Source organism: Leptonotus elevatus, chromosome 12 (genome assembly GCF_054856555.1).
Source record: "Leptonotus elevatus isolate MCC_2025b chromosome 12, RoL_Lele_1.0, whole genome shotgun sequence".
NCBI classification, from domain to species: domain Eukaryota; kingdom Metazoa; phylum Chordata; class Actinopteri; order Syngnathiformes; family Syngnathidae; genus Leptonotus; species Leptonotus elevatus.
In genome coordinates this window covers 10,765,181-10,791,251 of record NC_141250.1, presented here as the reverse complement: position 1 = coordinate 10,791,251, position 26,071 = coordinate 10,765,181, and the positions used below count along the sequence as shown (strand labels likewise).

Below are 26,071 nucleotides of genomic sequence, written 5' to 3'. Positions count from 1 at the left end.
CTTTGAAAAGCAATCACCCTTATTTAATGAATTTTGACCCTAATTGTCGAGGTAGAGGGACCCTTGGTTTACAGCGGTGTTGTTGTTCACAGTGTTATGAACAGCGCACAAAAGAATAGTTTTGCACAGTATGCATGTATGTGTGTTTTTCATACAAATGTTTGCAGGTGTTATTGCTTTACTACACAGGTTAGGAATAGATGTTTTGCTCTCATACGCTTGTACAAGGACAAAGTACATTTAATCTATCAGCTTTTTACGAGTTGCAATTTCCCACGCTAAACGTCGCTTGTTCGGTTTTTCTCGCTTCACCTGTGCAAATCTAGGGAGTGCGCTGCTGCTTCTTCTTGATGTTAGGCTGTTTGGCTAAAGTCTACTGAGAGACTGACAAAGCAGGGGAATCACCGTTAAGATAAGAGAGATGACAAGCACGATGCTTCTTCTCAAGCCGCCGAAGGGATAAACAGAAGCAACAGCGTTTTTATGTTTGGTGCTTTGTGTTATTAGCTCAGTATCTATCAAAGCGCATTCAAGTGAACCCTAAAGTCAAGTGTTTTATTCTGATTTACTCTTCACTGTTACTAACGGAACAAATATGCTCTGTTTTCTGTCCTCGCCAGGCTGTTTCCAGCTATGTAACGCCTTTCGTCAGAACATGGAGATCGACCAGTGCCTGCTGGAGTCTCTGCCCATCGGCCAGCGCCAGCGGCTGGTCAAGAGAATGCGCTGTGACCAAATAAGGGCGTACTACGAGCGGGAGAAGAGCCTCCAGCAGCGGCAACAAGGTGGAGTCAAGGTGCGAGCTCCACCGCCCGGGCACCGCAAGAAGCAGCAAGTCCGTTTCAGCCTTGCCGACATCCTACAGGACGCCATCATCCGCCACGATGACAAGGAAGGTGCGTCTATGGGAAGATTACCGCATGTGTACAGTGTAAACACTGCTTTGCACTGGGCTACTATCTCACTGTGAACAGATGCTAATTGTTGGCATCATTTCAATGATAACAAAAACAGTTGTAAAGTTGATGCTGCTTTGAAACAAATACATCTACTTATTGGAGGGAAAATACCATTGACTGTAGGATTTGTTATATATAAACATTCAGTTAACACTTCAACTTCAAAAATTCTTGAACCATAAACGCAATTCAGGAGAGTTAAAGCGAAGCCAAAAATAAAGGAGAAAGTGATACCCTAGGGATTAGGAAAATCCACAAATAAGCCTCGTCGTTGAAGCCAGAGGGGTTAAAGCTGACGGCGGAGAAGTTGTGGTTTATAGTTGAAACTTTATGGTACATTTTGTCTGTTTTCCAAACTCAACCGCATTGCTGTTATCCTATTCATGAGTGCTGATGTCAGGTCATCACCATAACGAAAAAACACAAGCTACATTCTTATTCTACGAGGACTCTCTTCCTTGGGAATAGCATTTTCATTTAGATTAAAAAAAAAAAGTGCATCTGTCATTGTTCATCACATCTATTGACAACAGGGCGCAGGGAAAATTTCCCTCTGGCAGAAACTTAATCAAGTTTGCCCTTGCTTGCTTTTGCAACCCCGTGTATAATATAGAAACTACGCTCTCCTCTCGTAAAGACAAATAAAACAGTAACTGATAGCCACTGTACTTCATAAACTTGAAATGAAAAACAAATCCACATAATTGTAGAGGACAGTGAGGACTTGAGCTGGTTTCCCGTCAGGCCGAAAACCTGCGCGATGCTAAAAAGACTCTTTGGCTAATCAGAGAAGCGGCATCAATCTGTCACAAGGTCAGCGTGTTAATCTCCGCTACCTCGTTGCCAATGAGGTTGGTTGAGGTCTGCGTCAGACCGAAAGCAGGATTTCTTACAAGGCGTTGCATGATGCTACAGTATGTTATCACATAAATGGAAAACACACATATATTATCTCTTACTTCAATTAAAAAATCTCTCCGCATACCGTCGAGTTTGAAAGGTTTATGTCCGTTGGAAAATATGTTAGCACAAAGTAGAGTACTTGCCAAAGTAACAGCTGGCACTATCATTCGAAACTGTAAGGCTGTTTTAACCCATCAGAACCAAATGTTTTTTTTTAATTACATTGAATAAACTACTTTTTATTATTTTAAAGAGACAGCGTGTAGGCCATAGTGCCAACTAGTGGTGAACTAATAATTCACTCGTTTTAAAAACCCACTTTTAATTTGAATAATATGTAGAAGTACACATTTTTATTATATAATCAAAGTTCCAGCAATCGCAAATTATACTACATAGGTCGTGCCGCGCCTTACAGGAGGCTGACATGTTTCGCTGCCATTCCTCTTGTACGGATACCCAAAAAAGAAAAGCTTCATGAACGTGGTTAGCATCTGGTGGTGCTTGCAGGTAGTGTTGGACCCAATGGGTCGACCGCCGCTTATCTTCCACAGCGAGGGCCTGCAAGTGGTCGTCGTTGAGTCACAGTCGCTTGTCTCTCTCTCTGCTTTGCTAGCTTCTCCCTCTCCCTCTTGTTAATTGTTTTACCGGCAAAAACTTTTAATGACATACTAAAATCCAAATGAATGCCTCCAAAAACGTTAATTGACTTCACTACGATTTTTTTTTCTCAATGGACAGTGGAACTTGTTGCGCAGCGCTGCCTAGTGAATGAGCTAACACCCACTAACTATGGCCAGCAGATGGCAGCATTGCATCTCTTTTCAATGGGCTCCCGGTAGTATGGACAATATGGACATTACAATGAAACATGACGAATCTGATAAAATAGAACGTTTTCAAGGATAACGTGAATGATCAAAGCCTTTGTCACATTTAATCTAATTCAGAGCGTAATTTAACAAAAAAGTAGTGTAAAAGTCACTGTTGTGCAGAAAATTTATCTTTTCACAAAAACTTTTTCTTCTCATCTTTTAAATTTTCGCTCAATGTCACTCAAATTACCTATTTTCAAATGGTGATTACTAAAGAACGGAATAAGGTAAAAACATACTTTTTTTCTAATGAAAGAATGTTTATGTAGACACAGCACACAATATTCTTTTTGCCTTGAAAGATGAGTTAAAATGCTCAAAATCGACTGGCATTGTCAGAGTTGTTTTTTTTTTTATAACGTGTGGCATTACATTAAAAGAGTTAACTGCTCCTGCTAGTTCTTGCTAGCTACCTTTGTTAGCTGCTCGCTCACTTGCTGACGCACAGTTTGTACTCGTGCTTCAAAATCGTTGCATTCTATTAGTTCCCCACAAGATGGCACTTGATCCTCGTTATACTTCTGCGAGAGGCGACAGCGGAGACAATACGGCGGAGTGCCGCTCGTGCGTTTGCCTTCTTACTTGTGCGCAATACACATCACAATACATCAAGGTTGTTTTGAAAATGTTTCACTTCAAGTCGGGGTGCCGCTACAGCTGCTATTGGGTAGGTCGCCACAGAGTGGAGATTCCTCTACATTTGATGGCCAATTCAGGAAGTCATTTATCGTTTCCGGAACGAGGAACAAAGTAGGGGGTGGGGGGTTGGTTATCACCATGGCAATTATTTAATGCCAATTTGCAACGGCTACTGTCGGCCCTATCTTGGCAAAACACAACACGCTCCATGCTTAGTAAACTGTTTTTTTCCCCTCTCGTCACACACACGTCTACACAATCACACACAAACGTGGTCTCCCGGGCGGGTAGTGAATACGCACTATATATTTTGTTGTTGTTCTTCTTCTTCTTCTCCTGCAATGAATGTTGCAAAAATCCCTACAAAGCCAAAGAAAAGGCAAACAGTTCATATTTTGACCATCATTGTACTCATCTATCCTCGTGAGGTATCTTGACATCATGCACAACAGTAACAAAATCTGTTTCAATGACTGTAAAAAGCAATTTGTGTTTGGGCTAAAAGAAAAACGATTTGAAAGTACGTGCGCATGACCTGAATGTTGTCTGCACCATTGAGCCGCGCGACTGCTGTCTTGGGATGCTCTCCTGACCTGTAAATTATTGAAAATGCCAACATGGGGGAATCATTTAGGTTTAACAGATAAGCTGAAAGCATCACGATCTTGAGCTGTTTTCTTCTTCGTGATTTGTTGGTTCACCATTGAGGCAAACCTAGGCAGCATATATCACAATTTACAACTCCCTGACAAGCCATCTTTAGTATTCCCCTGTACTACTTACGTGCTAGGCAGTTGTTGTTTTTTGTCCTGCTTCTGCACAGAGTCATAGCATGCGCCTTAGGCTCGCACCGTCCCCGAGAGTAGTATGTGATTATTTCTGGATCTTTTCTCCACACGACATACGTGTTTTAAGATAAGAGGAAACGTACAAACAGAGGGTGCCTCGCAGTTATTGTGCGAGATGGGGCTAAAAGAGTAATTAAGGGGATTTGCATTTGTGGCTGATTAACGATGCATGACCAGCTGAATTGCTTCATTAGAAAGCCAACCTCAGCAACAGGATGTACAAGCGCTGACTTCCCGTTTGTGACTGATGCAAGGCTCTCCTCTTGGTGCAAATTGATTGCTTGAGATTTTATCAGCATTTCAATATAGGACCAAAGTAATTGAAGTTGTATTTCCCACTGCAGACAATTCATCTCTCCATATGACCAACTTGTCTTCCTATCTTTCTTCATCATCCATTCTGTCTTCGCCGTCATCACTTGTCTTCATCTTCTGATTTCAAGTGAAAATCACTGTATGAATGAAACCTATTTGGAGACCAATTCGCAAACGTATGTACAGGATATGAGCGAAGGTGGTTTTACACAATTCATCTCTTACAGTCTTTTTATTTTCCAGTTTCTTGTCTTTTTCTGCTTGTGGACGTGTAGAGGGTAAAAATGCAAAGTGTACAAATAAACATAAATGAAAGTTTGAATGGGTTGTTTTGATGGCCTGAATGGACATGGGTATTGCGTCAAATAGCAAAATTGCAACAACAACAAAAAAGACAAGCAGTACTGTCAGTTTGAACTAGCGTTCTTCTTATGAACAAATAAAGCAAACCTTAGTGTCGTTTTCAAATGTTGCTTTGGCTCTCATTAGAATATTCTGTCTGACCATGACAGATATAACATACTGTAAGTTCTTCTTCACTTTGATGTACTTTGATGCTCTATGTCAGCTTGATATCACTCAAACCCTCTTCAGAGCGAATATCTGATATTTCTTCATGGACCTTTTATTTCATTTTTCCCTTTTAAGAGGCCTAAAACATAAATTTTACATTTCACATATTTCACAGCATAAAGTAAATATTGCATTTTTCCAGTTTGGCTTTGACTTGCCGTTGATGTTTGAAAAAGGAAGGAACCTCTACATAGAACATTTGCAATAGCTGGTCAGCTTGAGTTTCAGATATTGTTATAGGTGACGTCAACCATTGCTGGTCACTATTCGGCAGTGAGATTGGTTGAACTGTAATAAACTCATAAACTCAGTGGATCTGTTTAACTGCTTTGTACTCTGGTACTGATTTTGATGTTAACAATATATTTTTACAGTTTGGTAACTAAAATATATATACAAATAGTTATTTTGATTACAGTGAAAATTCCGAAAGTTTACTTAAGTGTTTTTTGTAATATTTTTACAAGAGCCTTCTTATTTGACTGATTTATTTTAATGAGATTAGATGAACACTTTAGCAGTTTATAATGGAAACCCCTGCCATCCTCTGCCAATAGTTTTTAGACAGGATTCGGGTTCGAATTTCCCACCCTATGTGTCTGCGAATGTGACGTGTGCATTGTGTATGATGTGAAATTCAATTTTCTGCATTCAGTAGCTTTAAGGGAGAAAGGTAGACTCCTACAGTACCTTCCCATTCCCTCAAATAATGATATCCATGCTAGCTTTATTTCCTCTGGTATTTTCCTGCTCTTTCCTTCTTTCCCCCATTTTTCCGATTGCCATGGAAATGCCATATACCCGTAGAACAGCTGTTTTGCACCACCCGGCTAAATGACAACAACGGTGGAGTTCCCCATCGTCAGCACGATCCCTTTAAGGAGTGCGCATTGAGTCAAAGGTGGATGTCATAGCATGTAAAGTAACGGAGCATGTGATCAAACGTCAAACAGTCGCACCAAGATTGATCGCTTTGTCGCTGCTGCTGCGGAACGAGCGTAAACTGTAACTGCCGTCCTGTTTAAATCTTTCAGCGGACATAAATCTCTGTATAACCCCCCGTATCCTTTCACTTTCATCTCCAGCTTTATAGAATAACAAAAATCGATGTTCCGCGCTTTTAAAATATGCTGCATATACTGCATTTCTCGTGAAAGGATTATAATGAAGACTGAAGACATCCGGGAATGGTGGGAATGCTTAGAGCAACCGATCTAAAAGCATTTGAGTCTAAAATGCACATAAAACATGGCTGGCACTCTCGATAAGCATCAGAGGTACATTATGCTGTAGTTGAAGCCAAACGCTTATGGGCACCCTGCCATGATACAGACAGTATCTCACCGAGTGAGTACACCCCTCACATTTCTGCAGACATGGTACAACACGAGAGAAATGACACTTTGACACAATGAAAAGTAGTCAGTGCACATCTTACAGTATATGCGAGTGTAAATGATTGTTTTGTTGTAATGTTATAGTCTAGGCCGGTGGTCTCAAGTACCCCTATCCAGCCTACTTTCCATGTCTCCAACAGCCAACACAGGTGTTTCAAACAATCAGCTAATCAGCAAGCTCGGCTTGAAGCCTGATAACGATCCTCAGCTGTGTTGGCTGAGGGAGACATGGAAAACAGGCTGGATAGGGGTACTTGAGGACCGGGGTTGAGAAACACTAGTTGAGGCTATCTTTGCGTACCAGAGGACCCCCCCCAAGGGATGCTTGTTTTCTGAGTTTGGTCGTAACCTTCGCAAGCTGAGCCGTGATTGGTCGTTACCTGAGCCTTGAGCAACTGTGATGTCATTTTCAGTTGACGACAAATGACAAAATGGCTGCCCCCTGATGCGGATAAAAAATGGTTCATATTCCACAAACAATATTAATCACAATACTGTGTTTAAAACGGTGAGGCTGCATAGAATATATTATTGTAAAGACAATTTTAGGGTTGCCTTCCCCTTTAAAAAGCCACACAACTAGCTTTAAGCTGGTATGGCTACTTTAGAGTGCCTCATTGTTGCATGCGAGTGAGCCCAGTTTATGATGGTTTGTTCCTAAGGAAGCAACTTGAATTAGGTGTGCCTCCTGTTGTCTTTTTCCTTCATAAATGTTTGGTTTTGGTGTTTGTTAAGGTCAAGACACGTTCACAAAATGAAAGCAACATTTGTATGAATAATATTCCAATAAGCAAATTAGTGGAGCATTTGAAGCTGGAGCCAGCGGGAGTGTTGAGTTTCATCCACAAAGAAAGAAATAATGATCTCTGCTCAAGTTTTCTATTTAGTATGCATAGATTCAAAACACAGTGAGGGGAAAGCAATGTTCAAGGACAGACTTGTAAATAAATAAAAATGCAAATTGTTTTTTTCAAAATAAGAGGCCTAGTGGTATTAAACAATAAAAATGTTTTTTTCCCCCCTCATAGCTGCATTATTGGAAATGGTGTAACTGCCCTATTGATTGCTTTTCCCAGGCAGGCACTCTGTGTTTGTCTTATTTATTTACTGTCTCAAGGTCATCATGCAGCTCGTTACCTTTAACCTCTTTTCAGAGTCATTCAATATGTGCTCTAAATTCCAGACGGCATCTTCAAAGGCTCATGGGTGTTGACTGACTGACTGATGTATGTATGTAGGAAAATTTAGTTTATTAAGCAAAGCCAGTGTATTTGTTTAATTCTCTATCACCGTGTGTCATTATTATTATATTACTATCATATGCAAGAAGGGGGGGGTGGGGACTGTAATCGTTTTCTGTGGCCATAAATCCCGCTTGTATCTCGTCCGCTTAAAATTTGCTCTTCGCTAATGAGCATCTCAGCGATAATGCAGGAAAGCCAAAGCAATATGTATTCCCTAGTAACTATTAAATCTTAGATGAGCCTTAATTGGGGGGAGTCCGAGTCCTGACTGAGCCTTTACAGTATTTGGAAGAGATGAAAGATAATTGCAGTGATTGACTTCACTGTTCAATTTCTACTCAGCAATATTACAATTAAGAGGCCATTAGACAAATGAGGAAACAAATATTTGTGCAGTGCGCTACGTGTCTGATTTTACCCTTAAAAGGATTCAATTATGGTTTGGCATAAGACAATTCAGTGCCGGTAATTTGTAGACCCGTTTGTCTATTCTTAATCTTCATTGTTTATCTTACCATGACATATATGGACAATTGAATTCTTCCAGGCACTATGGTCAATTGTGGTTAGCACTTCTGCCTCACAGTTGAGTCACTACGTTAAATAGTAAAATTTACAAGATGTGCCAAATTTCCAGGAATTGTGTCACAAAAGATTATTTTAAATCCAAACTACTAATTTCGCCCCTCTAAATGGAGTGGAATGCACTTTCCCAGACTTTTCTGCCATACCTTAATGCATCCCCGGACGGATGCTTCTCGGAGTGGTGGTGCCATTGCAGCTCTGTTATCACGGCCATCTTGATGTCAACCATGCAGTTGAAGGTTATTCCAGCATGCTGATGTTCTTTTAGGCCAACAACTGTAAGATGCTTCGGGCATTGTGAGCAGCCACGAGTCCCGCCACAGCAAATATGAGGATTTCTTTGTGGATGTGTTGGTTGATCGTCTCATAGTCTTGTATGCTTCCAACTTCGTGGGCCCAGTTTGGAAAAGTCATACTTAGAAGAATTTGGTGCGGGGGGGAAAAACTTACTGGAAACACATGATTCCAAAACCTGGGCCTCGCCAATTTCTTCTAGATTGTTCAATGCTAAATTCCACATACGAGCATCTAGAAAGTCTCCCTAGAACAATAGAAATAGTTTTAGCTGGTGTCCCAATACTTTTGTCCATTCTGAGAATATGCATTACGTAATTACTAATGAGGTTGAACATGTCTGGTAAGGTAATGAGCCATTAAATGACTTTAAGCGGGTCAATGACAGTCGGAATTAGCGGCAGACTAATTGACCCTGTCTTCATAGCTGACTTTGAGTGTGTCTGTGAACGTGTGTGTGTGTGTGTGTAGAGTTTTTAAATTTGTGAAGTAGTGGGTTGGTTAGCACACCTGCCTCACAGTTCTCATGTTCCTGTGTGGGGTTTGCATGATTTACCCTTCCTTGTGTGGGTGTTCTCTAGGTATTCTGGGCCTGGCTTTGTTCCTCATTTTAAAAACATGAATATTCGTGAGGTTCACTGAATATTCTAAATTTGCCTTAGGCGTGAATGTAGAGGAGCACTATAGAAAATGGATGTATAGGGTAGTCAGTAGGGGTGGGAATCTTTGAATGTCTCACAATTTGATTCGATTCCGATTTTAGGGTGTGCGGTTCGATTCAGAATCGATTTTCGATTAATAACGCTTTTTGATTCAAAATGATTTGATTGACACTGATTTTTGCTTCAATTTATAGATGTTCAAGGAATTGTAATGATCTACTCCAGTCTGACTCGCTAATGCTAACTAGCGCACTACACTTTTATTACTCAAAAGAACGGCTCCACGCTGCAAAAAAACAACTTTTATTGGAATAACTTGATCGTGACTTTTTCCTTCTACTCTCTAATGTGGCTACAACTTTACAGTGTATCAGCCTAAGTGGCCAACTCGGGTACAACATGAACAGCGCTCCCAATAAAGGCACGCACAAACAAAGGGAAGACAGTACAAAATAATTTAAATAAAATCGATTTTGAGACATTTAAAATTGATTCTGAATCGTACTAAATGAGAATCGATTTTTTTGGCACACCCCTAGTAGTCAGCCTAATCTAGTGTTCAATATTGGTTGTCCTTATTGCACTGATGCTACATGTGTCTCCATTTGCAATGTTCGTGTTTGATATCAATGTTTGTAAATCACAATCTTGTGTTGCAGTGCTGCGTCTCCTGAAGGAGGGAGCTGACCCCAACACTCCTATTTGCTCTGGGGGATCGTTGCTACACTTGGTAGGCAACACACACAAATGGTGCACGACAGCTATATGAGTTTGTCTAGCATGCAACTGTAGAATGTTAACCATGAAATGATGTATGCAATGTTTTGGCGTGTGAAGAGTGGATTTGTGTGAACAGCATGATTAACAAGAGTGCAGATAAACCATCGACTAGGGCGACATTTGTATTGTAGTCCAGACAAAAGAACTACAAGAAGAACAGAAGAATGTTGCGAGAAACTGTGACAAGCACCGTTAACGACAACTCCTTCTATTGAGTGCATCCTGCCAACGTTTCGCAGTGCGCTCGTCACGACAACGTGCTGGCGGCGGAGGTGCTGATGGAGCGAGGTCTGAACGTCAACCTGCAGGACGAAGACCTGTGGACGGCGCTGCATGTAGCATGTGTGTGCGACCACGCCGACATGGTGCTGCTTTTGCTTCTGGTGAGAGACACACGACGTGCATGAATTGCTTCTGTAATCGCATGCCACCAGACACTCACACAATAACAACATGCATGGGCAAGCGCTGCTAATTCAGGCATGAAAGGTACAATTTGTATTCTCGTGTTGAATTGGTTGGTATACAAGTTCTATATTTGAAAGTACACAAGTGTTCTAAGGATTTGAGGTTTGAGGTTTTGGGTAGGCCTGTAGTACATTTGACTCTAAACTGAGTCTATTTGGTCCCACTCTAAACAGATTTTTCTCTGTTTACACTTGGAAGAAAGTAAAATATTCAGAGTACATTTTTATGAAAGTATTTTTAGTGTGTACGTGAAACAAGACAATTAAAGATTTGTCACTACTTACTTTTCAAGTAAATTTTGCTTGGAGAGATTTTGGTTAAATTTGACTTAATTTATTTAAAAAAATAAAAAGGTACTCAAGGGTTGAGGAGCGAACTCACGACCTTCAGCCACTCTACCACGTGAGTTATGCCACTGCTACTGTTATATCCAAGATGGAGACCAAAAACGATGTTTTGTCTCTTGTAGTTATGATTCCAGCTGACACGAGCGATATATACGCACACAGGGTACTGAAGTTGTGGGTTTTGTTCATCAACCCCTGGGTGACTTTTTATTTATTTATTATTTTTTCCAAGTGTACATTTTACCCTATTTAGAGTGAGCCAATTTACTCTACATAATTTACTGTGTGGGTCACAGGTTTCCTGGATTTGAAAAACAAGCTCAGCTTGGATACTATATTTCTATGCATACAAATAAAGACATCCACCTTTAATACACTCTGCTCCCCATTTGCTGTTGAGTAAATACAGTAAACACCCCCACACACTGTAGCAAGTTCATCAAAGAGACACAGGTTCTATGGCGAACATGTCTACCGCTGCCTTGACAGGAGCCGTGAAGCGGCGGATTAGGCCCTTCAAGAGAACAGGGCCATCTGCAGGGGAAGGCAAATAAGACATTCAGCTCAGTCACGTTGTGTTGATTAGACCCGTAGAGGCTTGTCACCCGGCTCAAGCTAAACTCCTTCTCCACCTTGCTTGTGTTGATTGACTGCATGCGGCGTTTGAAGAGCTGCCATGCAAAGGGCGAAATGCTCGCTGCGGTGGGTCTGTCAGCATATTCTCCCTGCAGGATGCTTCCTAATGCCTACCATCCGTTTGATGGAAACCTCCCAAGTGATGAAAAGTGTGTTTCGGTTTGAAATATTGACGTATTGACGATGACGGACGGATGTCCCGACTGTTGACGATTGCCATATTACGGACGCTCAAAATTCTACCATACAATGTAGCCTGTGTTTTCACTTCCAATTTACTCTGCAACTCAACCACTATTTCCCCAAAATGTCAGTTGAGCATTAAGGATGCTTTTTGAGAGGGTAACCCAAGACCTTTCTTGTCTAAATGTATAAAAAATAACCTTGACTTCTCTAGATGCAGATACAAGAAGCTTTTTCATCTGCTCCTTCATTTTGCTCTCCAGTCATGCAGCTGCTGCCTTATTGGCGCTGTTAAGTGGGAGCGCTTTCCACAGAATAAGATGGGTTTCCATTTTAATGAGAAGTGGAAACGTGGCTTCACTCAACGCACCCGATTAGCAGCCTTATCTTTAAAAGCCACTGAAAGAAATTGTCTATTGTCTCTTGCTCTTAGTCTATACGTCTTTGCTCCTCCCCATCCTTTCTTCATCATCGCTTCCTCCACTGAAGCTGTAGGATTTTGCTGATGAACACATTTCCAAGTTTTCATATTTCCCCCTCGCTGTCCTACAAATGGTTGTAACCACTCTCATCGCCAACCGGATTCCAAGAATATTCCCACAACTATTCTTTGCTCCTGCTCAGGTTCTGGTGATTAACTGAAAATTCAGAGACAGCATGGATCGGTACAGTGGTTCTCTGATTTGAGCGTCACCCCGCTAAACGTTTGCAAGATGTAGCAGAGCAGTCAAGTGATCCACGGGAGACCCGTTCCCTCCTAAAATGTTATTTCTTATCCTCATCCTCAAAAAACACCAGTGGGGAGTTGTGGAATTGACCCACTTTCCCTTCTTGTGACGGATGCATTTGGAACGTCTGCATTTGCCAACCTTTTGAAGTTTTAGGCTAACAGCAAGCCCCTGGCTGCTCTCAGCTCTGCTTCGTATGTCTGTCAGTAGATAACGTCACTCGGTCTGCCTTGGAGTCCAATGAAGGGTGATCGGCTTTGGGGTTAATTATGTAACGTTTCACTTGTTTATTCAGTTTTTGTTCAGTGAACGCAGTCAATGGATCCTCTGGATTTGGCGAATCACCACATAATGCTAGCCTCGTGAGCTGTTCGACTAGGCAACTGGTTTATAAGTAAACCACTAAGTTACTTTGCACCTAATTTAAACAACTATTGTTTAAATGGGGATAAAGGTGTGGAACAGTGCAGTGTTTTTTGGTTTTAGGGTCTGTGTAGTTAGCAGGCTACTTCGTGGTTCTCAAAGGACGATGTAGGATGACCGAATACTTTTGTGTCTGTTTGTTTCTGGGCTGGTGTTACTGTTCCATCATCACTCAAATGGCAAAGACAGCAAGTGAAATAAAATGCGGCACACTTAAGTAGGGTGTGTCTATTAGCAGGCTTATTAAAACATGCAGGTCTGTAGCATTTGCATTCTCGCTACCCCATGGTCACGTGGCGGGAATAATAATGTGAGTCAAGTACAAGTTACATTATAGGTTATATAAAGCATCATGCATTTTTTTTTTCAATTTAAAAGGGTTCCCAAGCATCTTGACATGTGTGTGACCCAAGGGTGAAGAATTGAAGCTATTTTGTGGCTGAAATGTTGAGAGGAAAGTTATGTCTCATGCAGAAGACCCACTGCTCATTTGTTGGCCTACGGATTTTGTTACCATGACGACTAGGTGCAGAACGACTTGTCGCAAAGTCACAAGTCGCAAAGTGCAAACTGTGCAGCACGCACGAACGCCCGCAAAGACGATCGTAATTGATTATTTGCATTCATGGAGGCAGCACTTCATTACCATACAGCAGATGTATGAATGGAAATGGAAATCAAATTGTTTTGTCATTACACGTAATGCCGAAATTCATTTAACTTGACAAAGCACTCATTTGAGATCCAATCCTGATTTAGATTTTTTTTTTAATGGTACTGTAACGTCCACCTGTTTGGAATTTTGTATATCAATGCTACTGCACAGAAACTCCATAAAATAATGTATAAACTAATGTAAAGTATTTTTTTTACAAAGTGATACTATTTATCAGTCCCCATGTGGTCTGTTATTTTTACAAATTAACAAAACTAAATATAAATTGTAAATTATAACTCCACCCCTTCCTCACTCCGCGGGAGACTTGCCACAATATGTTGCCTCAAGATTGAAAGTGTTTGTTTTATAGGAATAACAAATTGAAGCAGCTGGTTAGTAGTTAGATTACGCCCGACAATGATGATATGCTAAACAGTTCGCAAGATGCGTCTACGACTTATCATTGATTCTGTGGTAGTCTCAGTACATACCAATTGCCATTATCTAGAGGAGGGAATAACTCTTAATTGAATAGCTGTCCAAATGAGTAACCAATAGACATAAGCGTAACTTCCATCAGCTGAACCACCAAGGCCATGCTGTTCATCATATTGCGGCGGTGAGCCAGACCGGGTCAGGGGTCAACTTGTTAACCTCTCCCAGTCTGCAGGGCTGCTTGCCGACGCCAACTCATTTATATCTGTCATCGCTTATCATTCCAGTGCAGACACATGACTAATGCCTCCGCGTCCACGGGCCACTTGTCATAATTCCCCTGCCGCCATCTGCGTCGCCTGGTCTCGTGGTGCTTTGTGGTGCGATGAAAGCATAGCTATTACTTTTGTGGCGGCGCAGTAACTCTCAAGAGAGTTGAGGCATTTTTCACATTATACTCTCATGGGACACGACAATAGTTACACCTGTGCAATCTAATCAGGACTGAATAGAAAAAAAAATGCCTTTACAAAAATAAAATATTGACCATTTGTTGGTTGAATTGTAGTCTACTTCCTGCTTTATGGAGAATGTATTATCCGCTTTTACATACAGATGCCACAGAATTCCAAAATACTACATGTCATCATTTATTACATGTTACTTCAACTACAAAAATAAATAAACGTACCTTTACCTTTAGCCAGATTGATCGTTCTTTCCTGGCCAATGTTCTACAGGGCTAATGTTGAACTGGGGCTAGACCAGATTCTTACAAAAAAAATTAGCATAATCCTGATAACTGACTAGCCAACAGCATGTAAATTCACCCATCGATTTTCTACAATGCAGTAGCATCCCAGGGTCATAGGTGAGCCTATCCCAGCTGACTTTCGGCCAGAGGCAGGGTACAGCCAATCTCACTGGGCACACATTTGCAAACAATCATTAACACTCACATATATGGCCAATTTAGAGTCATCAATGAACCAAAAAATTCATATCTTTGGAAAGTGGGAGCCTGGGAGGACCTGGAGAATGTACTGTTTGTGAATTTACAGAATTAAAGTGGACATTTGCAAATACCATGTTTTTTTTCACAAGTTGAAGAGTTTTTGTAATGGTGGTAGGAAAAAGGTGGACCCAAGTGCAGGGCGGCAAAGCAGGAATTCTGGATGTACTCAAAACGAAATGTATTGTTCTACAAAAATAAAACAAAAAAGAGAACAGGGCACTTTGAAACAGCCAAATACCAAATTAACTAAGAAAAGGACCCCAACTTCACCAAACGTCTTCAGTCTGACATCACTTGACAATGGAGAGACAGACCATGACAGCAAAACATAATTTACAAGATTTTAAACAGATCTTTATTTATTGTTACTTTAGTTTTTTGACATAGGTTCATGTAACACAACACAGTGATTTAGAATGACGGCATTAACCTGAACAACAAACAATTGATTGTAATCAGCCATCTTTGTTGTTTACATTTCATACACTCCGAGGTCACAACTGGGACAATTCGAATGAGAAAAGTCCGACTTCCCACCTTCCTCGAATGCTGCTTAAATACAAGCAAACTGCAGAGACGAAGAACACCTGGACAAGATACTCGTGGCTGAGGAAGTTGATTGGTAGACACAAGGGACCAGGCCCACGAGATCAGCTGGACTCTAAATTCTAACGAGCAAGACAATACATGAAAAAAGGGACACAGCGAAAATGTGACTAATGCCAATCACAACTAAATCATCAAAAACAGTTAAAAAAACAACAACTATAAAATACCTGCAATTACTGCAAGCTATTTTATTCACTTTCAAGCAGTCACCATTTTGTGTCAAAATATTTTTCCTCCATTCAATATTAGTGTAGTAAATGAATGCCTAACTTATGTGGTATTTATCATTAGTTTATATGATGTCCAGTTTACATTATAGCAATAGGATTTCTTATTTTGGCCTTCAATATTTTTGAAAATCCAGCATTATATTTGTGTATTTTGCTTGCACTTGAACTGCTGTGCTGTTTACTGTCACAGCTCATTCCAAAATCATTTAATCACGCATTGAGTATAAATGTAAAAGTTTATGTGCACATTGGCTTACAGGCACGGGCAGTATACACTGTATCCATTGTAACTGACAAGTGATAACGCCATCCAACTAGACTCACACTGGCGTATACTGGGCCCGGAGGTGAATGCTGTGGCTTTTGCTTTAGTGCCACAAAGACTCACAGGCGCACAAAAAGCAGCCGGGAGGAGATGTTAGCTTTATGAGGAGGGTGATTGGTGTTTGTTGGGGTGACGAGGACAAATCTAAGGGACATATTGCCGGTTTATAAGGAGAGTAAGAAGATTGGAGACTTTTTCCTCAATTATATTCCTTAATTGTTTTTGTTAGCCAAAAGCAAAAATGGCTGACACAGATCTGTTTACGCTGTAACCATTCTCTGATGATAAAGTGGCACCATTATACTTTCGTTATCAGTAATATCTCTTGTGTCAAAAACAGTTTGTCTGGAAGTGTGCGATATCATTTTTGGTTTCTTATGAAACAAGTCTCTGATGCATGAATCAATTAGGACTTTTGCTTTGGGGAGGTTTTCAGCCCTTTCTCTTGGTGGACACGCTCATAAATCTCTTTGCTGTTGCGCAACGGGGTCATTAGAATTCTATTAGCTGCTTATATCCAATAAGGGTCCTCACTTAGCCATCCCCACCACCACTACCCGTCACTATTATCAGACCTGGTCCAGTGACGATCATTACTTCCGCTTGTCTTTTATGGTCTAGTCAAACGACCGATTCATGTGCGTGTGTCTGGTGATGTACAGTATATTATTTTTTAATGCTTCAACATGAAAAGAACATGAGCACATTTTGCATCATGCGTGCATATCACATGATTTTAACAACTAATGAATACAACCAAAGTGAAACAATCTATCATAACCACATTGTGAGTCATTAATGGCGCCTGAGGAGAGGGCCTGCTATAAAACCACTCCAGTGCGATTTGCGAGTCGGGTAAACAAAAACACACATTCATCTTCCCACCGAACCAAATGTTCACCCCTAATCTTTATGTTTAATGAGATCGTTAGCTGAAGAGTGATCTCTTCTTGTTTCAGGTGAAAATGAAGATAGAGTTGAAGCGCTAAGGTCAAACACAATCCAATCCAAGATGCAAGTTGGGGGATTTTCTGAATTTCGTGAAAAAAAATTCGATAGAACTAAACCTGCTTGATGTAAAATGGCACACCAAAAGGACCCCTTAAACGTGCCTGATGTAAAATAAATAAACTGAGCACTAAACTAACGCTTGCATAAACTTATCAGCAACGAGGAACTTGTTTCCGTCATTTGTCAGCGAAACGGGCCGTTGGTACTGACCCAGTTATTGACGACTCTGGATCAAAAAATAAATTAAAAAATCTGTCAAAACAAGCATATCAACGGAATGCCCACCTCTGGTATAATGAATATTCAGTTGAAAGACTCATCTTAAAGGTGGTTAGCAATTTTCTAAGAAATTACCCGGTGGTTGGAGACCACTAGTGTAATGTGTCAAACAAGCATACGAATAAATTAACCACCTTTGATAATAAAATGTAAAAAGAATGGTCACTCAGCCAAGACATTTGCAACCAATGATCAAGAAGTGATGTGAATTCAAGTCACTTTGCAGATGTGCTTTATACATTTTTTAAACATTCTTGACTGTCTTAAAAGTAAAAGTTAAAAGGTTATCTGCTGTACAAATAAACTCAAGAAATTACTTTAACCTTGCGAACAAGTGAAAATGTCAAAAAAATGATTTTGGACTAAGTGTTGCAAAAATGATTTTGTGTGTTTTTGTTACTTTAAAGGTGGTAACAAAAAAAAAATGTTAGTTGAATTACTAATCGGACACTTAAGATGTTCCACTGTAATGTCATAGAATTTGTCGTGACAACTGCCGCCCACTAAACTCCTGTATGTCGTTTCGTCTTTCTCGGAAGGCTGGGGTGAAGGTTCTGCTGCAGGACGTCGATGGGAACGTTCCTCTGGACTACGCCTCTGAGGGAACCGAGAGCCGCTATATTCTGCAAAAACACCTAGAGGAAAACAGTAAAGACATCTGATGCTTTTGTTTGCATTTGAGTTCGGAGAGAAGGGCAAGCATTCACCAGTTTGACGTTTACATATTTGTACATTTGAGAGTCGAAAGCAGGTGTGCATAATATGGCCCGTGGGCAAACTACGGCCCACCATGCATTATCGTTGTCAAGAGTCATGTACTATTTTATTAGCTTAAAAGCATAATTGCCACATGGTCCCCTTTGAACGTTTTTTTTGAAAACATGGCAAAAAAAATCACACATTTGACTTTTTTTTTTTTGTCATCTATGAATAACCAGGCCATCTGCTTGTGTAAAAACAAACAAACAAACAAAACCCTTTAGTCACAATCGTAAAAATAATATTGGCCAAAATTGCACTCATTATTACAGTAAAAGCATGAGAGTCAGACATTGTCACTTCATTGGGAATTATGATTAGCATCTATAGACAGCTTTAGGTCATATTTTAAGGACTTTTTTTTTGTATTACATACTGCATGCCCTTAGGGCTAAATGTGGTTAGAAACATGTACAGCGTGTAATGATCCTCTGTAGGCCTGCCATGAAGCTACACGGGACGAGACCACAAACCCTTGAAGAGTTAAAGTGCAGCCTACGAACACACGCACACCAGTCTCTGCAATGAGCCCGAGCCATTTACAGTAATTTATGGCTACTTCACTCAGCTTTTGTTAGCCAAGCCCCGAAGTGATCACATCCCTCCTGCAGTCGACATCCCCCTCCCCTCGTACTCCCCCCGCCACTTTAACCACCATGCAACACATGGCATGCTGGGCCTCTGTTGCTATGGAAACTTTGCTTCATTGCCTTTTCCCACATTCATGGAGGGGGGGGGGACTGCCCATGTACTGTACTTTATGAAGCATATAATTTATTGTGAATCTATTAAGTTATACAGTCCTTCAATTCTTCCTACAACTTCATTCAAGTCCACTGAAGATCTATTGGTTCAGATACTATTACTTATTTTTTATGTGTGTTTTTTTTGGAAATATATACTTGTTTTTGTATGCCAGGTGTGGATGTGTCTTCTCTGCATACCATGAGGACACAGAGGCCCAACGCCATGCTATCTGACGTTAGACAGCTTGTAGCCGCAGGGGCAGACCTTAATCAGCCCAATGACGACGGGGTCACCTTGGTAAGTCTCCTTCGTGCATTGACTTCTTTTGGGTGCTATGGACTCAACTCGTTAAACCTGTCCACCTTTCAAAAGCTTCACATAGCGTGTGCCAGTGGCTATCGGGACGTGGCAGCTGTGCTGTTAGAGAACGGTGCAGATTCTCATCCAGTGGCCCGGAACTTCTGGACACCTCTGCATCTGGCTGCTAAATATGGGCAGGTAAAAAAGAAAGAAAAATTTTGTATGAGAATCCTTACTGTGAATGCTCCATTGATCCGGTGTAACTGGATTAATGAGGGAAGTATTGATGGATCGTTCCAGTGACGAACTGGCCTGCAGTCACTCAGCACACTTTCTGATAAACTGCTCCTTTTGCCTCCGTTGATCCTCAGCTACATTGCTTGCGGATCACATTTTAGATGAGCTCTTTGGTGGTGTCTTGAATAGGGAAACTATATTTTCACAAAGTCATGGAGGAAAGCTGATTTGATCTGATGCTCTGAAGTAAAAGAAGCGGATTACGTTAAAAGTTTTGCACACTCATCGTGATTTTTATAATTACATTTCTGGGCTTTGGGCTTGTATGCTGACAAAGAGAATATATGCATATTTAGACTGTCTCCCAACTTTAGCTTCATCTTGCCAAAAAGCACATTTTTGTCCTTCACATTATGAATGTCAAACACAAAATTGTTGACATTCCCTAAAGGGAAATTGGTACATTTTCTTGCTAAGATGCAACCAGGCACAGACTGAAAATATTTAGATCTTTCAACTTTTTAAAGTACTATAGCACTTGTCCTAATTTGGGTCGTGGTTGAGCTGGAGCCACGGCCTGATCATCAGCCGATCGAAGGGTTCTAAATCATATTTCATCTCATAGTGACCTCCACGCTAATAATCTTACAGTATATGCCGCTTATCCTCATTAGGGTTGCAGTTGTGCCGGAGCCTCTGGGCAAGAGGTGGGGTACACCCTGGACTGGATGCCAGCCAATTGCGGCACTATGATGATGATGATGATGATGATGATAATGATGATGATGATGGGGCCGATGTCGATCAATGGTAGTGTGGATGTCTCCCAACCCCACAGGTTGTGGGTTTGATCCTCGGCCTTTATGACCATGTTGAAGCGTCCTTGAGCTAATTACTGAGCCCCCAGTTGCTCCTGATGCTGCGCCATCACTCGGTGAATCCGAAGTCAGTGTGAAGCTTTTCGAATGCCTTAATAATTGGAAAAGCGCTATACTGTACGTAAGTCAAAGAGTATTTACCAATAATAATAAATCATATTTGTATACCTTTTTTTATATACTGACGGATGCTTAATAGACACCCCATTTCAATTAATCAAAAGATTATTATGATTTCAACAGGGAGAACCAAACAACAATTATCATCCCAGTCAAATTTCATGTGTGCACATGACAAAAAAAAAGACAATTTCCTCGTGTTCCTATCATATTGCCTATTCAGCATTGCAATTTTGGATCTGCTGAATGTTCAAGCTCTGACTTGGTCACAGGAAGGCCTTTTGCCATACCACCTATGACAAGACTCTTTCACCTCTACATTTCGTTGTACCGTGGTCTATGCCACTTGCTGGCCTCTCCTATCGCAGTTTGCAGGTGTACTCTTTCAAGTTTTAAATGCAACGTTATTTGGGGCGATCAATGTCCACCCTGTTGTCAACTGCATCTGAGTAAATCAGGTCCACATGACATCATGACTGCCACATTCATGTGGAGTAAATGGAAAGGAAGGTTTGTCTGACGCGAGGCCGTCATAGCAAACAGTTGCCTGGAAACACTGACGGCCAAGTGTAACTCGAGCTGGAGCATAAAACCCAAAGACCTCTTGTGCAATGTTGCATACACCCCACACTCTCACCCTTTAAGAAGACGTATGACCCTATTACCGCGGCTAATTAAGTTCCGCTCTCCTGCTATTGAGATAAGTAAGAGCGCCGGTGACCCCTTCGGGAAGAGTTTTCACATACTTGCAGTATGTGAGGGGATTAAAAATGCTTTTTAATGAAATGTTTTAGAATATGGCTCCGCTGGGTGTGGATTAATTTATTTTGTTTTATGATGAAGGTACATGTGAGAGATTTGAGGAATAGAACGCCATGTGTTTCATTTTGAGGTTGACTTCTTTTAAGAGCCTTTGCCAAAGCTTACAAATGTTAAATTGACTTGAGGAATACGATTGTTCTCTTTGTTCGGGGGTCACTGGGTCTGGATGACCTTTTGCTTGTCCTCGTGGGTCCTCCAGAAGGTTGAGATCTTGGTCTGTTAGTGACGTCTGAGTCAGTATTTATAGGCTGTGAAGCACAGCTGACCGTGTGTGGCTCGTGGAAGATGTTCTGGACTCGTTTTTTGAACAGCTGCTACTGTGAATGTGCTGAGTCGCACACACAAAAAAACGTATTACAGATTGCCTCAACTGCTTTGCATTGGTTATTAATTTGAATAAAGAACGTTTACGTTAAGAAAGGTTAATTCACGTGACAGGTTGTCAGACAATAACAGCACTTGATGCGCTACATAGAGCAAACTGAATTGCCATTCTCGACAACTTCACTAAGCAATCAAGGGTAAGGGATAGGGTAGGGTCTAATGAAATTCAGTGCAGCTCTGCTTACCTTTTGCTTCGATATGATAGCAGGGGTGGCACACCCATGGGGGAATTGTTTCCTCATGAGTGTTTCAGCAGCATCTGGACTCTGAGTGTTGCTTGAAAGTGGCTTTGGATCTTCACCCATTATAGCTGATTAGGCACAAATCTGAGAAATTCAGTGTGGGCGATTATGTAAATTAGCCCTACTTATATTACAAAAAGGCCCACTCACAGACACATTCTCAGAAAAAAAAGGCAGATAACAGATTTACTTGGTTTTTTAATTTCACACTTGATGGGTGAGCGGACTCTCAAGAGACCAAACTGTTTGTGTACAACCCATTAAAAAATCAATTTTCCATAATATGTCCCCTTTAAGCTAAGGTTGTTCCCATTAATTTTAATGATTATTTTGATGCATCTGACTGGAAATTTTTTATGGAATAATCAAAATTGTCTCCGCTGAAATATGACTATGCAAACCAAGTAAAAAAAAATTCTTAACTAAGGGATCAGTAGCAGTTCCTTTTCATCATAACATTTTTTTTCATTGAAGTAATTATAAATGAGCAGCATATTTGAGTAATAAATCAATTAGGAGTCTCATTCTCCCTCATTCAAGTACCAGTTGTTTTCATAACCGATGTTGGGCTTGACAGAAGAAAAAAAAAGAAGGGTCTTAAGTGTGAGTATTGCAATCTTATTTTATGAATTAATAACAATGCATCAGATTTAAATGGCGCTTTTCTTGACACTCACTTCACAGTGGATACATTATCCATGCACTAACACATTCACTTTTTGGTGGTAGTAAACTACTTATGTAGCCACAGCTGCCCTAGGGCAGGCTGACGGAAGCGCGGTTGCCAGTGTGCGCCTACGGCCCCTCCGACCATCACCAAACATTCGCACCATTCATACACCAGTGTGAGTCGCTGACTTGGGGAGAGCGGGGATCGAACAGCCGACCTTCTGGTTACTGGATGAACGTCTCTACCTCTGAGCCACGATTTTTGTGATTCTTTTTGGCTATTTATGACATTAACTTTAATCGCCCTTTATTGACAAGCATTTTGTCACAATAGTTTAGTATACTATAATACGGTATGCATAAAATGTACTGTTCCAGTCCCCTTCTTCCCCAAAAATATCCATGATGTTAAAAATGGTATACCTTCTACAAAAACATTGCTTCATAGTTAGAGCCATTCGGTTTTCAGGTTTATTAATCTTAAATCATTTACCACATCAAAATGTTTTTAACAAACAAAAGCAAAATCATTTGTCAAATAATAACAGTGCACATTTTAAACACGGTCTCCAGTCTGAGGATATTTAGTCCGACTTTTTTCAAAATATAAATCCAAATTAAACAATTCGTTATGGTCATTATAGCAAGAATTATTGAGTGTTGGTCACTCATTTGGGGTTGTGAACAGTTTAGTAGTATTATTCAGGGCAAAAGTAACTTAACATAAACAAAATTATATTTTAATGGAAATGTGCCAGTCAGTCATCAAGACCAGTACTCCCCGTGGCACTGGCACACATACGGTCTACGGTCTATTACATTTACATTACAGTCTATATGTGACAACAGCGCTGAAGTGATTGCCGCTGTGATGCCATCTCTCTTACGGCAAGAAGGTCCTAACATCCATCGATGTCACATGAACCCTAAATAAAATATAGCTTTCCCGGGGACACATATAAAGAGTGCAACACACATACAAAAAAAAAAGATCGTGACAGATAGAAGAAGAATGCAGGTCAGAGGTAACAGTCACTGTCACATCAATGTGGCACAAATGAGCACTACGGGGGTGGGCTTCTACTCTGACATGTGATGGCTCACTATGACATGGGAGTTCTTGTTGGAAGTGTCGTCTGTCAAATAAGCTGCAAATGCTTGCCCCTACTCAAATAGACGTTGTTCCTCCATCAATTAGATGCCACACTTTTCTCCCCAGGAATAATAATGAAACTTTTTTTTTTTAAGTATGGTAAGTAGGTGCTATTGTTCACATATGCTGACTTTGCCAACCAAAACAGCAGCACCAACGTCTCTATCATCAACCATTAAAAAATATTAAATTAATTTAGCTAAAATAATGCCATAAATGGCATTAAGGAGTATTAAATATGAGGTTGAGAGTCTTTTAATACAATTGTTGGTTTTATTTTAAATACAACATTGTGTAAAGGAGTCACTATAACACAATTTGGCAATAATAAATGTTATAAGAATCTATGTATTTGTTGGGACTGTTGAATAGTTGTAATATGCAATGAACAAAATCTCCTGGAGTCCACGAGTTGCTCCGAAATTTAAAGAAAAATTTTGTGTTCCTGTCACCAACGTCCAACATGAAACACTAATGCTACCTAGTGGCAGAAAATTACTACAACACAAATCTATGACTCAATGTTTCACACTCCTTTTAACTGTATCAATGAATTAAAACATATAAATACATTTGTATTTGGTAACAATATTTGTCCACTTTTAGGTTAATTCGTGAGACTATGGAAAACTTTAAATACAAAAATAATATATTGTACATTTAGAACAGTTATAACATGCAGTTAATTAAGGTTTAATTGTGAATTAACTATGGAAATCATGCGATTAATTACTAATACAAATTTGTATTGGTTGATAGCCCTAATATACGTATAAACAGTAAGTAAATATATGTATGTATGTGTGTGTGTGGGGGTGTGTGTGTGGGCATTAAAGTAGTTTTAAGTTGCATTAAAAACAGCATTGGAAAGCATTCAATTAGATTTGATGATACTGTCAGAAACCCTGTTTATATTATATGAACATCTTTGACGTGATCGCTCCACAATGTTTGCCATGTTGGCTCATGTTGTGGAGAGCTAAGTAGAAAAAAAATTCCCTTTCAGTTTGGCTCTGTCGTCTCTCTGCATTTCTCCATAATAATTGTTTTTATGCTCCAGGCCACTTTATGAGGAAATATATAGATCCATTTATTCAGGACCACTGCAGTATGAAATATGGGATTTGTTGCGCTTTTAACACAAGATGTATTACAGTATAAGTGAGTTTTTACTCCATCCCTTTCAGACGAGCATCATTAGTCAACTCCTGCGGCATGGAGCGAACCCTACTCTTTTGAACTGCAACCAAGACAAGCCCTCAGGTAACACACAGAGATGCACACATACGTATGCACACACACAGCTTTTGCATGGCTTCAACAATCATTGTGATCCCATTAAACAGACAAAAAGATCCTCCTTAATTATTCTGAGGACATTTGTGTGTATTTACATAGCGATAATTAGTCTTGAGTGGAAAAACCTCCCTGACATATTGTGCGTGCCTGCTTTCACCTACGCACGTTTACCTTGGATGTTAGCTCTAATCATTCAGACGTGACTTATTTCCTAATTGGTTACAATTGACATGTAACTACATGTGGCTTTTAAACATGGATGAATGAGAAGAATCAATATGAAATAAAAGCAGTTATATTGGAATGTATTATTAAAAATTATAAAGAAAGAAAATGTTTCCTTAGACTCATCTCTAACCTTTCCACTGTGGCAAAGCAAATAGTGTCTGCCGTTGGCTATTTAGTGCAGGTCAGCATCACTCTGGCCATAATCAATAGCTGCCCTCTCTAGCTTGTGGGCTCGCAGCACACATGAGATAAGCCCTCAGAGACCTTCATCATCCCCCCTCACCATCTTTCTCCGTTAGAGCCCTTCATCCATTCTTCAGCTTCTATATGATGAACGGAAGTAAGTGATGAGAGTCCTGGGGGTCGTCAGCTGAAATGAAGCCTCTGTGTCCAATAACGGCCTAAGTGGTGCTTGAGTGTAAAATATTTCTACTTAAGAGTGGAATATGAATGTGAACTTTTGGATGCATGTCTATCACAAAAACACATCATGACAAAGCTGTCCTTATTATGAGCAAATTTGAAATATCTTTAAGATGTTATTAGTGACACTAATTGCAAATAGGCTATAGTGGATGCTCTATTATGACCAAGTTGAATCAGATGGTGGTATAGACCCCACAATGAGAGTGCCACTGCCTCTTTAAGAAAAAAAAAAAAGAGAGAGTGCCACTGCCACTTATTGTAGTGGATGTGCGATTACATTTTATTCCCCTGAAAAAAAATGGAGTCTCGGCCAACAATCCAAAACAAATGAAAATGATCAACTAAATGTCTTGTGCCAAGTGGCGACATTTTCATATGCCACTGTG

At 40.3% G+C, this 26,071-nt stretch overlaps 1 protein-coding gene across 6 annotated transcripts in view; it reads left to right on the top strand.

Annotated features, from left to right (window-relative positions):
• The window catches only part of myo16 (myosin XVI), a 119,558-nt gene that overhangs the window by 29,118 nt on the left and 64,369 nt on the right, over window positions 1-26,071 (top strand). For 5 of the 6 annotated variants that reach the window (XM_086091568.1, XM_086091569.1, XM_086091566.1 and 2 more), the window contains 7 exons: window positions 621-896; window positions 9,954-10,024; window positions 10,314-10,457; window positions 17,961-18,069; window positions 19,100-19,224; window positions 19,300-19,425; window positions 24,920-24,995. In XM_086091568.1, the coding sequence (XP_085947694.1) occupies window positions 656-896; window positions 9,954-10,024; window positions 10,314-10,457; window positions 17,961-18,069; window positions 19,100-19,224; window positions 19,300-19,425; window positions 24,920-24,995 (892 nt within the window). In that variant the 5' untranslated portion in view covers window positions 621-655. Of the gene's footprint in view, window positions 1-620; window positions 897-9,953; window positions 10,025-10,313; window positions 10,458-17,960; window positions 18,070-19,099; window positions 19,225-19,299; window positions 19,426-24,919; window positions 24,996-26,071 lie in introns of those variants that run through there. The other variant, XM_086091571.1, reaches the window with a different exon arrangement.